Raw genomic sequence first — 13,356 nt, forward strand, 5'->3', positions numbered from 1 at the left:
ACTGAAGCCACGAAGTTATACTTACTTTGATATAATTCGGAAAGCAGATTTTAAACATTTGATATCTCAGTTTGTTAAGTGCTTTACAATCCCAGTTGATTCCGACCGAATTAAGAAAACATGGGCTGAAGACCTCGGGGTCCCTCTGTCTGAAGACCAATGGTCAAATTGTTTGTCCAATATTCAGAAAGGCTCAATAAATGCCAGATATAAACTAATCCAGTTTAAAGTCATTCATAGACTACACTTTTCTAAACTTAAACTTAACCGGATCTATAATTCTGTATCCCCCTTATGTGACAGATGTAAAGTCGGTGAAGGTTCCCTTGCACATTTATTTTGGCATTGCCCTGTTTTGAATGCTTTTTGGAGCCAGATTTTTTATGTGGTTTTCAAACCAATTTAGGAAAAAAGTACCACGTGATGGTACATTGGCTATACTTGGATCATTTGCATCAGTCGAATCTTTTTCCTTTTCACAAAAACAGATAATTACAATGGGTATGCTGGCTGCAAAGAAACTTATTCTTTTACAGTGGCGGTCTTCTTCGGCCCCGTGTTTTAACAGGTGGCTTAATGAGATGGTGTCTGTGGCCAGGGTGGAGCAGATAAGATTTGATAGAGAGGGGAAACTGGCGAGTTTTTGTATGATTTGGCAACCATTTCTAGAATTCTTAAAAAAATAACTGATCATAATTCATGCCTCACACTCCGCGTGAATTATTTTATTTGTACTATTTTCTATATACAAAGAAAAAGAAGAAAATGTACAGAGAGTGTGTAGTTCTCTACCTCTTATCGCACTCACAGTGTTGCACATTTGTTCCACAGATCTGTTTCACAAGTCTGTTGTGAGTGTATTGCCCGATGGTCAGTGAACCGATGATACATTCAAAGTGAGGTTAAGTAGTGCTGTGTTATTTTAAGTGTTCAGTGTGTTTTTGTTTGCCGTCAGTCTGACAGTTGTGGGGAAGAAGCTGTTGAAGAATCGTGTTCTGTGTGTGATGCTGCTGTCCGCTCTGTTGTGTCTGAGATTGTATGTGCAGCTTTGTATGTGCAGGTCCATGGATGCAAGTGTTGTTCCCATAATCCTCTCTGCAGACTTTCTGACTCTGCAGAGCCTTCCTCTCTGTCTGTGTAGTGTTTCCATACCAGACAGTGATGCCTGCGGTGAGGATGCTGTCTATCAGTCCTCTGCAGGCCTGGGTGAGAGGGTGGTGGTTCATGCCAGCTTTCCTGAGCAGCCGAATGAAATAAAGCCTTTGCTGGGCTTTTTTCACAGTTGCTGTAGTGTTGAGAGTCCAGCTCAGGTCTGATGTAACCTGCAGTCCCAGGAATCTGTGGCTGTTTGTCCTCTCCACCTCTGTCCCTTTGACGATAAGAGGTTGCAGGGGAGGGAGTTCTTCTAAAAGTGCAGTATTCATTCCTTGGTCCGTGTTGAGGATGAGGTGAAGAAGCTTCTGTGATGAAAAGAAAGTTAAAGAAGTCCAGACGCTTTTCTCTCCAAGCTCCTCAGACTACTGACGCTTGTTTCTCTCTTTGTAAAAATGAAATTTAAAGTGAATTTTGAATCAAATGTTTCTCTTCTTTCTCCCTCAGAGTGCAGACATGTCTGCTGCCAGCAATCTGCGATCTGAAGATCAGTTTCTGTGCTCCATCTGTCTGGATGTGTTCACTGATCCAGTCTCTACACCATGTGGACACAACTTCTGCAAAACCTGCATCAGTCAGCACTGGGACATGAGTCAGAGCTGTCAGTGTCCCATGTGTAAAGAGCCTTTCTACACTCGACCTCAGCTGAAGATCAACACTTTGTTCTCTGAGATGGTTGCTCAGTTCAGACGTGAAGCTCAGCAGAAAGCCAGCAGCAGCAGCTCAGAGCAACAAGCTGCCAAACCAGGAGAAGTTCCCTGTGACGTCTGCACTGGAACCAGACTGAAGGCCCTGAAATCCTGCCTGGTGTGTCAGACCTCCTACTGTCAGACTCACCTGGAGCCTCATCTGACACTGAAAGGTCTGAAAAGACATCAGCTGGTTGATGCTGTGGAGAACCTGGAAGGCAGGATGTGCACGAAGCACGATAACCTTCTGCAGCTGTTCTGTAAGACCGACCAGACATGTGTCTGCGTGCTCTGCTCTGTTTTAGACCACAAGAACCACGAGTTTGTTCCTCTGAGAGAAGAATATGAAGGAAAGAAGGCAGAGCTGGAGAAGACAGAGGCTGAGATTCAGAAGATGATCCAGAAGAGACGACTGAAGATTCAGGAGATCACAGAGTCGGTGAAGATGAGTAAAGATGCTGCAGACAGACAGAAAGCAGAAGGTGTTCAGGTCCTCACGGCTCTGATGGAGTCTGTTGAGAGACGCCTGAAGGAGCTCATGAAGGAGATCGAAGACAAACAGGAAGCTACAGAGAAACAGGCTGAAGGTCTCATCAAAGATCTGGAACAGGAAATCTCTGAGCTGATGGAGAGAAGCTCTGAGGTGGAGCAGCTCTCACGCTCTGAAGACCACCTCCACCTCCTCCAAAGCTTCTCCTCCCTGAAAGCTGCTCCACCCAGCAAGGACTGGACAGAGGTCAGAGTTCATCCACCATCATATGAGGGGACTGTGGGGAGAGCTGTGGCTCAGCTGGAGGAGACAATCAGGAAGAAGCTGTTAGAGGCTGAGCTGCAGAGGGTGCAGCAGCATGAGGTGGATGTGACTCTGGATCCTGATACAGCTCATCCTGAACTCATCCTGTCTGATGATGGAAAACAAGTTTATCATAGAAGAAAGAGGAGGTTGTACGGTATTCATACCCGTCGGCAAAATCGCTCTCTGCATTTAACCCATTCACTCAGTGAAGCAGTGGGCAGCCATTGGGCGCCCGGGGAGCAGTGTGTAGGGACGGTACCTTGCTCAGGGGTACCTCAGGGTAGCTGTTCAGGGGAATCGAACCCCCGAGAGAGATTTTCTCAGTGTGTTATGGTTTTAGGAGAGCAGAGTTTCTCTTCAGGCAGATTTTACTTTGAGGTTCAGGTTAAAGGAAAGACTGAGTGGACTTTAGGAGTGGCCACAGAGTCGATCAACAGGAAGGGAAAAATCACACTGAGTCCTCAGGATGGTTTCTGGACTGTGTGGCTGAGAAATGGAAATGAGTATGAAGCTCTTGCTGGTCCTTCAGTCCCCCTCTGTCTCCATCCTGGTCCTGAGAAGGTGGGGGTGTTTGTGGATTATGAGGAGGGTCTGGTCTCCTTTTATGATGTAGGTGCTGCAGCTCTGATCTACTCCTTTACTGGCTGCTCCTTCACTCACAAACTCCACCCATTCTTCAGTCCCAGTTTCAATGATGGAGGTAAAAACTCTGCACCTCTGATCATCTGTCCTGTCAATAACATTAATCGATCCCTGATTTCATTGGAAGAACTTGACTTGGGAGAAATTGATTTCTATTTTGATTCTGATTTAAGGGAACAAATGAACACATTGAGTGTAAATCCTCTACAGTCTCCATGTTTCTATAGAATCTGATCATCAGGACTCTGATTCACACTTTGATTCTCATGGAGTTTGATTTGAACAGAAGAAAAGTTGAATCAGGAAATGTTCCCACTGATGGAGACTCGAGCTGAAGAGCAAATATCAGAGAACAAATGTCCAAAAGCTTCATTTCCAATAAAGTTTGTTCAATGCTTTGAGTGAATCCAGACTCATGTGTGGCTGTTATACGGAGCATCAGAGTCCAGCTGAGTTATGTTGGATACAAACTGCTTATTTTGGCTCTGTGAGGAGTTTTGTTCACTGAAAACTGATGAGACGGATAATATTCAAAGAACTCTGTAGAGATTCATGCATCCATGTTCTCCACCTGCAGGTGTGGAGGAGAAAGGTGGAGCACAGACTGCTGCATCCTTCCAGTCACATCATTTTGATGATTATATTTGCATGTTGTGATGATTTGGGTTAAAGACAAACAGAGTTGAACGGCTGCAGTCACAGCATGAAGACGATGCTGAAGCTGAGCTGTCAGTGAACCTGTTTCACTGTGATTTGATTTGAAGAATAGAAAGTGTGTGTGGCTGCTGACAGCTGCAGTCTCTGCTAGTCTGCATAACACACACACAACTTTCCCCCTGAGGCAACGATGCAGCAACAACACAACAGCTGCAGACACACACACACTGTTAAAGAACACTTTACTGTTTAAGGCAGAATTCCTCAGTAACAATGATTTGAGTCTACTGTGTCTACTGTGGTTTCCAACATACAATCTACTGAAACATGTTTTTCTTTCTGCCGTACAAACTATTTGATCACAACATCTTTGCTTTTTTCCTCCAATCGTTTATTCTGATTATTTTATTTAGTTTAACTAAGAAAAGCTTAAAATTTAACTCTTAACCTGATTTAAACGTTTAATTTCTCATTAACTCAGACTTTTAATTTATTTCCTTGTTTAATGTATTATTTCTTTATCCTTGTTTAAGTTTTGCCGATCCTTTCTGTGTAACCTGTTTAATCTGACCTTTGACCCTTTAATTTTAACTTAACAGTACTCTTGTTTTGACCTTTGACCTCTTTATTCCTTATAACCAAATAAACCCTTTTATCTGATATTTTCACCTTATTGATTGATTATATATATCTATTATATTTTCTCACCTTACCTTATTTTGACCTTTGACCCATGTCCTTGTTAGCCTTGATCTTCCTTCATCAAACGTGAAATTTCTTTCACCTTTGAACTTAAAGCTTAAATCAAACCTTTGTTAAAAAGCTTCTTACCAACTTGTAATTCCAACTCTCTGCATTAAACACGTATCTTATCATATAAACACTGGATCACTGAGAGAACTTTAGGCAGAACCAAATGAAGCAGCTGACCTCGTCAAACTCACAGCGACAGTAACTGACAGTGAATTATTTTAATCTTCTTCATTGTATTTGTTAGAAACATTTATTTTCCTTTAATTGGACTTTGGTTAAGTTCAATCCGATGTATTAACCGACCTTTGAGGTGAAGTGCAGCTGCGAAGAACGCTACGGCAGGCAATGAGGTGCGTTTAATGTCGCTCTGTTAATTTGAGCGTCCATAAATTGAATGTCTTATTTTTTCTTACTTTATTATTGCTAATTTATTGGAGAATTTGGCCATTTAATTAAGGTAGATTTTATGTTGTTGGTGGTAAAGATCTGGATGGATGCTTTATTCTGTGTTTCTATTTTTCAGTTTTACTTTTCAAGACTTGGTGAATTGCCTTTTTCTACTTTTTGTTTAGTTTTGTTAAAATTAGCAGCAGTGAGAAGTGTTGTTGTCGGTCTTGAATATATTTGATGTAGCCCATACTGTTAAGGTAAGTGTCATGTTTTTAGTTGTTAGTCTGATGAAGAATCTTTTATTTTTCTCCAAAAGTTGATTGTGTTTATCTGGACATAGTGTTTTTCAGGTCCAGCTGAATGCAGGTTTCCCCAGTCTTATACGTGTCAGGAGCATCAGCACAGCTGAAATGCATTTTTCCTAAGCACCGCGTCTCTGTGGCTTTTAAACCCCAAAACACGCTAAAACAAAAATGGGTCCACCCCAAGGATGGGGTCCCCCGGTGTAGTAACCTCGTTTCTTTGAACATCGACGTTCATTCAGGAAACCACAGCTGCTAGTTGCACTCACCACACGTTTTTCTAATCTGCCCTTTATGTAGCCTTCACTTCCTTTAATAAGAGCAAATTTTCCACTATAAACACAGAGTCTAACAAAAGACTGGAGACTGTTTTGGTCATTTCCCTCAGAGTTTGTATGTTTTGTTGTTTTTCTGGTGATGAGCTTCAAACAGCAGCAGATTGAGACTCAAATAGAACCTAATAAAATCAGTGAAGCTATTCATTGCTCATGTCATCCATCAGGGAGTTACTTTAATATCATTACATTGTTTGCTTTTAGTAAATGTGGAAATTGAATATGAATTCATTTTATGTTTTTCTTTTCTTTTTTATTTCTTAATACCTAACTGCTGCACCTGTACTGCCCGTATCTCTGCAGATATACTGTATAGCCACTCAAAACTGATGTTCAGATAGAGGGTGGGAGCCGCCTGTTTTCTCTCTCCACTATAATCCCTGACAATTTTATTAGTTTGGGCGACCTTTACATGTAGGTTGTTGGGATCACAGCAGAGTTAGAACAGAGGGGACATGGTGTTTGTTAAATGTCCGAATGGCCCAGGTGGAAGAAGCTGTTAGTGAATCTGGAGATGTGGGACCTGAGGTACCAACATACAACACTGTAAAAAATGACAGATGCCACCAAAGAGTCACAGAAGGTCTTCAAAGCGCTCCCTGGACTCCAAATGACCTCAGCCGCCTCAGCAACTGCGTTTTCTAAGGACAGCGCTAGCAAACGCTCTCCGCTTGCGAGTGAAAAAGAAAAAGCACCACTTCCCTTCCTTATTCATGTTGAAGTGTACCATGTCCACCAATCAAAAAATGATATGGCAACATGAGGCGTTTGGTTGTTTAGGAAGAGGGAGAAGTTTTAGGAGTGACACCAATGAGAGAGAGAGAGCGAGTTTTCACATGTGAGAGATTAGTGACGTTTAGTGTGTTTGGAGGCTGTAGTTAGTGTGTTATGCAGTTATTGGGTTTTTGTGAGTTATACTAGTGAATGTCACAGGTGCTCCTGCTGTCAGACCTTGTGGTGTTCTCCTCTGTTTTATAGTGGACAGGACCTATTCTTTGGGAGTTGCATGAATACTTTGTGTGCCTTCTTATTTGATGCAACACACCTGATTGTTCTGTAAATAGTTTGAAATGATTGTGCAAAAAATCTGAGGCCTTGGCTGCATTTTGGGGTAAATAGCAACATTTTACTTTGTTGTTTGCATCATTTTTAAAAATGTATAATTTCTATTTGCATTTCAAGTTATGAAAGGTATTCATTAAACATGTTTATGTTTTAACTGTTTTCCACTCAGAGTATACAAGAGGTTGAAGATACTATTACATACGGAGAGAACTCCACACCGGGTGTAGGCTTGCATGACTAAGAAACTATTTGAGGCAATTTTGTGGAGTTTGAGGTTGGACTCGGCTGCACATGTGTGCTTAAGCCGATCGATGCACTCAAAAAAATAATTCATTGGATGAACTTAATTTCATCTTGCCACCTATATTCCATCTAATCATGTTATATCAATCCATCTTGATTGTGTTGTTTCAACACTAAATGTGTTTGTAAGTGTAACATAATTTAAACATTAACATTCAGTTAATTTGATTTTTATTCAGTTAACATGTTTGTACCAAGTTAGTGTAATTAAAATTCATGTTATATTGTTTAAACACCTTGGCACATCAAAAGTCAGTCTTGTTACATGAACTAGTAAAATATTTGTTTGTTACACCAATGTTAATCTTGTTGAATGAACAAATGTAATTTATGTCTGTAGTACTTACACCAATCATGTTTCAGTTAGTGTTTGTATTGCTTATGTAAACATTACTTTTAATTAAATTAATGAAACATACATAAATGATAACTTGCAAAACCATCTCTTTTATTTTGCTTGAACATTCTTAAAACAGTTGGCAGGATCCCAGTTCAGCCTAGCTTTCTCCCCTTTAACCATCTCATACTAAGACCACAGAACTTCCAGATGAAGACATGCTGACTGAAAGAAAAAATACAATAAAATAACCCTAATAATAAAAATGAAATAAGTCTGTTGAATAGTTTGCAGACAAAAAATATTATCCCCAAAGCAACTTTCGTAAAATGTAGTAAAATATGCATTGCAAACAACAATATGAATTTTAACACAATTTAAAGCTCAGACATAACATTCAACATTACTATAACATTACATCATTACTATGTTGCTTGCATACATTAGTCCTCCATTTAATCAGGCTGTATCCATTAATAGTGACTTTATGCTATTTAACGTGTGGAGAAAACATTCAATTTTGAGTATAACTGCTCCACTCAAACAATTTGTGAAAACCAGTGTGCATTTGCCTTTGTAACAATTGCCATCTGGCAAAAATCAGTGTTTACACTTCAAGTGTATAAGACTTTAAGTTATGAACGAACAATCTTTGTATAATAGTCACAGAGCAAACCACATAGTTTATATGAACATAAAACTATGTTCAATGCAATATTTGCATTGCAGAAACCTTGAAAAAAAATATCTGGCTTGCCTGAGTCTGTTTCAAGCTCATTCACCCCATTAGCTTGTTTTTTAGGAACTGTGCCTTGGATGACAACCTCTGTCCATCCAGCTTCATGATAATCTTTTGCAAGACTTCAAAAGTGCATTTGAGCTCCGGTGGGTAGCTTAGGTTCAGACAGTATATCAGTCCAAATAACAGAGCACAAGCAATTGCAATGCTCCTCAAACCAGTGAGAACCTCCACGCCTTCAATCAGGACACCGATGTTCTCTGGGTCATCTCCAGGCTCCGCACCCTCCTGATGTATGACATACACTCCCATCACAGTTTGTTCCATGGCTTCAGTGTTGGCCTCAGTGTTCTGTGACGTAAAATATAATAATACATTTGTTTGAGTCTAGATATGAAAAAAAAAAAAAAGGAATTCAGCAATCAGCGTGAATATGCTGATGTCATGGTCCTGCGTCCATGACTCAGTGACTTTGTGTTTGTGTTCCTTATTGTTATTATTCATGGGCTGTGTTGGGATGGTTTGTGTTTTGGGATTTTAGATACTGGGTTCTGGGTTTGTGCTCCCTCTATTGGTCCCTGGTGTTAGTGTTCCCCTGTCTCGTCAGGTTAATCAGGTCCAGCTGTGTCTCCCACCTGTGTGTGATTTCCCAGTGTCTCTCTGTGTATTTATAGTGTGTGTTTGCCTCTGTTCCTCGTCGCGTCGTCTGTGTTCATACCCTGTGAAATCCCCTGCGTGCTCTCCCTGCTGTTCTCCCTTCATGTTCAGGTTTGCCACTCCTTTGTGTAGTTTCTCCCAGTTTAGTTCGTCCTTAGTTCAGTTTTGCCATCTCCACTTTATGTTTGGTATTGTCAATAAATCACCCTCACGTCTGAATAAGTGCTGCGTTTGAGTCCTCCTTCCACTCTTCACACGGCCGCTGACCCGGACCGTGACAGCTGATATATTTACTAAATTCTATGTCTCTGGTTTCACACCTCAGAAATTTGACATGAAACAAAACAAGGACCAATTGCAATATCTTTTATTCACACGTGGTGTCACATTTTACCATTTCATATATCGAAATTACCCATAACTCCTGGAGCAAATTACATAACACAGAACAACTTGTGAATGTAACTGACCGTATATTCCTTCACAAGTTTCTCATGGTCTTCATTCAGGTAGACACACAAGGACTTCAGGATGCATGCTCGTCTTGTATGTATTGTGTCATCCTAAGAAAAAAGGGAATCCATAATGACAATATTTAGCTTTTAGGCAGCAGTTTGAAAAAGGAATACTTAGTTTGGAAGAGTCCAAAAGGCCACATGGTAAATAGACTGGTTCTTATATAGCGTTTTTCTACTCGGAGCACTCAAAGCTGCCTTTATACAACAATTCATTCACCCAATCACTTTTTCTAAACTGTTTAAATGGCCTGTATTTATATAGCGCTTTACTAGTCCCTAAGGACCCCAAAGCGCTTTACATATCCAGTCATCCACACATTCACACACTGGTGATGGTAAGCTGCATTGTAGCCACAGCCACCCTGGGGCGCACTGACAGAGGTCGAGGCTGTCGAACACTGGCGCCACCGGGTTTAGTGCTTACTGTCTAACATTCATACACATTCAAACTCCGATGAATGCATCGGTGAGCAACTTGGGGTTAGTATCTTACCCAAGGATATTTGGCATGCACACTGGAGGAGCTTGGGACCAAACCGCCAAGCTTCTGGTTAGTAGCTGACCTGCTCTACCACCTGAGCTACAGCCACCTCAAAACATCTGTCTAAACCAAATCAGACACAAAATGAGGAAACTAAACACTAATGGTTTTTTTGGGGTTTTTTTTTTTTTCATTTTGATCAAAATTAACCATACGATTTTATCAATTACTTATTAATATAAGACTGTTGCTTATATAATTTGTATAAAATATGAAAACCTCTTAGCACTTTTGCCTACCATATGTATAGATATCTTTGCTCATAAAATTGCCAGATTATGGGCATAAAAAGTTCTTAAGCACAGATCTAACCCACCTTGGAGATGGCCACCATGATGAGTCTCATTTTTCTGCCAGCCACCCCACCTTTGCCTCGAAAGAGCTCCATCATGCGTGGAGTGTACAAGTCTAGCTCATAAAAGAATCTAGATAGCAGCGGTACTGTCGATATGCGCAGGAATTCCTTGTCAATCTGAAAAACATGAACAATGCACTTATAATATGCACCAGAGGAAGGACATACCAGGAATTATTAGCTGTTTTATCACTATGTTATGTCAATATTAGTGAAGCAAGAAATAACTGGTCAACCATAAACACTCTAAAAGTTAGACATATAGGACATGCACCTCTTTCTCGGTGAACAGAACTGGCCATCTGCTTTTAAAATCTGCAATGAAGGGCTGTCCTTGAATAACTTCTTGCCTTCTTTGGTCCTCCCCTTTTGTGAGTGTGGACGCTTCATCTCTTTGCTCTTTAAATGCTTTGCTTCTTTTATTGATTTTTATTGATTTTTCTGCTGATTTTTTCCCTTTTTTCCTTATGAGCTTACCTGCGATAGCTTCTGGACACTTATAGATCATTAGGACTAAAGTGTTCTTAACAGAAACAGCAACATTTTTATAGTTACCTTATCCTCAGCGCTCCGTGTGTCTGTGGCCTAGACACAGCTGAAGCCTGATTACAGCGTCTGGGCACCGAACAGCCTCAATAGCCTGGAAAGGGGCTAACCGCTAGGCTAACTAGCAACAAGATGCCTTCCCTCTCCACAGATGACTACCACAGCCTCCTGCAGAAGATTGCAGTACTGGAGACAAAAATTCATCGCTTAGAAGTAAACATGGAGGTAAATGGACTTTGTGGAAATGAAAAAACCTCAAGCAAGTGAGGAGGTAAGTGAGAGTGAGGAGGTAAGTGACGGAAGTGATGTTGTAGGTGACGTCAGACGCCGGAGATTTTGGCGGAGAAAAAGCAAATGGTAGCATAGAGTTTAACAAAGGTTTTCCAAGCTTCAGTATTACCAAATATACTAATCAATTGTCATATAACTAACAACATCTGTTTTATCATCTCTAACACCCTGGAGGACAACGGGGAGAGTTTAGACGCTCTCCAAGATTACATCGACCGCTGTTTTCAAGATTTAGTAATGCATAAGGCCCAGAGTGCATCTTCCCCGGCCAAAATCGAGACGCCGTCATCGAAGAGAAGTCGCCAGGCAGACTCCCCCGGTACAACATCGCCTGCCGGCAAAGACATCGCAGAAATCCTGGAGTCAATCGACAAGCGATTGTCCAGTTTCGATGCGAGGCTGTCCCTGGTGGAGATTTTACACCGGGAATTTAAATCTCTGAGAGAATCCCTGGAATTCAGCCAGCGGCAGGTGGAAACGCTTGCCGCTGAAAATGCCACGCTACGGGAGTCGGTTAAATCTCTCACCGATAACGTGACCCAGCTAAACATTGAAAATAAAAAAATAAAAGAGTCCGTTATCGATCTACAAGCCCGTAGCATGAGAGATAATCTTGTGTTTTCTGGTATTCCAGAAACTGCCGGAGAGGACGCAGAGGCAACGGTGAAAAACTTCATTAAAATCCACCTGAAGCTGCCGGAGGACACCGTAAAGAACATCGACTTCGATAGAGTACATCGCTTGGGGGGCGCGCGGTCGCGGACCGGGAGACCACGGCCTATTGTGGCCAAATTCAGTCAATTCAAACAGAAGGAACAGGTGAAGAGTCGCGGCAGAGAGCTGAAAGGAACGGACTTCAGCGTGAACGACCAGTTCCCCAAAGAGATCCTGGAACGACGCAAGGTCCTGTTCCCAGTTCGACGTAGCTTTATCCAGAAAGGCTCCCGTGCTGTCATCGCTGTGGACCGGCTCTACGTGGACGGACAGCTGTACCGCGACCCCGGCACCACACCGTGGTTATACTGACTGCACTCCAGATAAGAACCCGCTACACTCTTTTCTTATTCATTCACACTTTCTCCTTTAAAATGTGTTTAACCTAGTAATATCAGTAGGATGTCATAGCAGATATAACACCGTCACCCTCCGTCATTGCTTTAATTGGAATGTTTCCGTTTCGTTTCTTTTTTTTGTTGTCGCTCACAGTTCATGTGGTTTCTTTCTTTCTCTTGTCTTTCACTGCTGTGGTCACCTACTTCCCCACTCACCTACAAACAACACCCTCTATTTCTCCATATTTTCACAACACGATCACGCAAACACATCAGCTCAACGGCAGCACATTCACAACAGCCTCACAGCACGCACAGACTTACAGGACACATAAGCAAGCCACGCTTGTTCATATTAGTGAATATTCACACACATAGTCAGACTTATGGAGTCTCTCACCACACTTCTTTTTCTCTTTCTATTTACAAACAAGGGATGTTTCCATATTCTCTCCACCTGTCTAAACGAAACACCCAGCATACATCATTAAACATACACGCACAATTAAGGGCATGCTGAGGTTTGTCACATGGAATGTAAATGGAGCTGGCACCAGAGGAAAGAGGTTACAAATATTTAACCAGCTTAAAAAACTACAGGCAGATGTTGTTTTATTACAAGAAACTCACAAACCTGTCACAGGTTTAAATGAACTTAAAACACCTGAGTTTCCTAACGTGTTTGCAGCCGGTTATAATTCTAGACAACGGGGAGTAGCAATTTTAATACATAAAAATGTTAATTTTACAGTACTCGATACAGTTATAGATCCAGAGGGCAGATTTCTAATTATTAAACTATCAATATTGAACAAAAAACTATGTATTGTTAGTATATATGGTCCAAATGTTGATGAACCCTCATTCTTCCACGGTTTTTTTTAGTGCACTCTCTGAACACCTTGATTGCACACTCATTCTTGGCGGTGACCTCAACCTTGGACTAAATGAAGAAATGGATAGGCTCAACACAACAGGAACTCAGCGTAATTGGCAGTCCACAAATATAATCAAACAGTATATGAGCGACTTTGGTCTTTGCGATGCATGGCGCTCTCTTCACCCCACCAGTAAGGAATATACTTTTTTCTCGCATGTTCATCACTCTTACTCTCGTCTGGATTATTTTTTGGTCAGCAGCTCACTGCTGTGTGACATTTCAGACACTGAGATTCATCCTATAGCTGTCAGCGATCATGCTCCTGTATCTTTAACACTAATGCACAAGAATAATAC

General features: G+C 41.3%; 1 protein-coding gene across 1 annotated transcript; it reads left to right on the forward strand.

Moving 5' to 3' along the window:
* The first annotated feature begins 1,536 nt into the window (after positions 1–1,536).
* On the forward strand, positions 1,537–3,597 carry LOC146578282 (E3 ubiquitin-protein ligase TRIM21-like). The gene is made up of 2 exons (XM_085257871.1): positions 1,537–2,736; positions 2,941–3,597. The coding sequence occupies exons 1-2, from the start codon at positions 1,576–1,578 to the stop codon at positions 3,511–3,513; spliced, it is 1,734 nt and encodes a 577-aa protein (XP_085113997.1). The 5' UTR covers positions 1,537–1,575; the 3' UTR covers positions 3,514–3,597.
* Positions 3,598–13,356: the final 9,759 nt, after the last annotated feature.

Source organism: Mchenga conophoros, linkage group LG3, assembly GCF_057382185.1.
Source record: "Mchenga conophoros isolate Kocher_MC1m ecotype Shallow Benthic linkage group LG3, M_conophoros_male_GT1.1, whole genome shotgun sequence".
NCBI classification, from domain to species: domain Eukaryota; kingdom Metazoa; phylum Chordata; class Actinopteri; order Cichliformes; family Cichlidae; genus Mchenga; species Mchenga conophoros.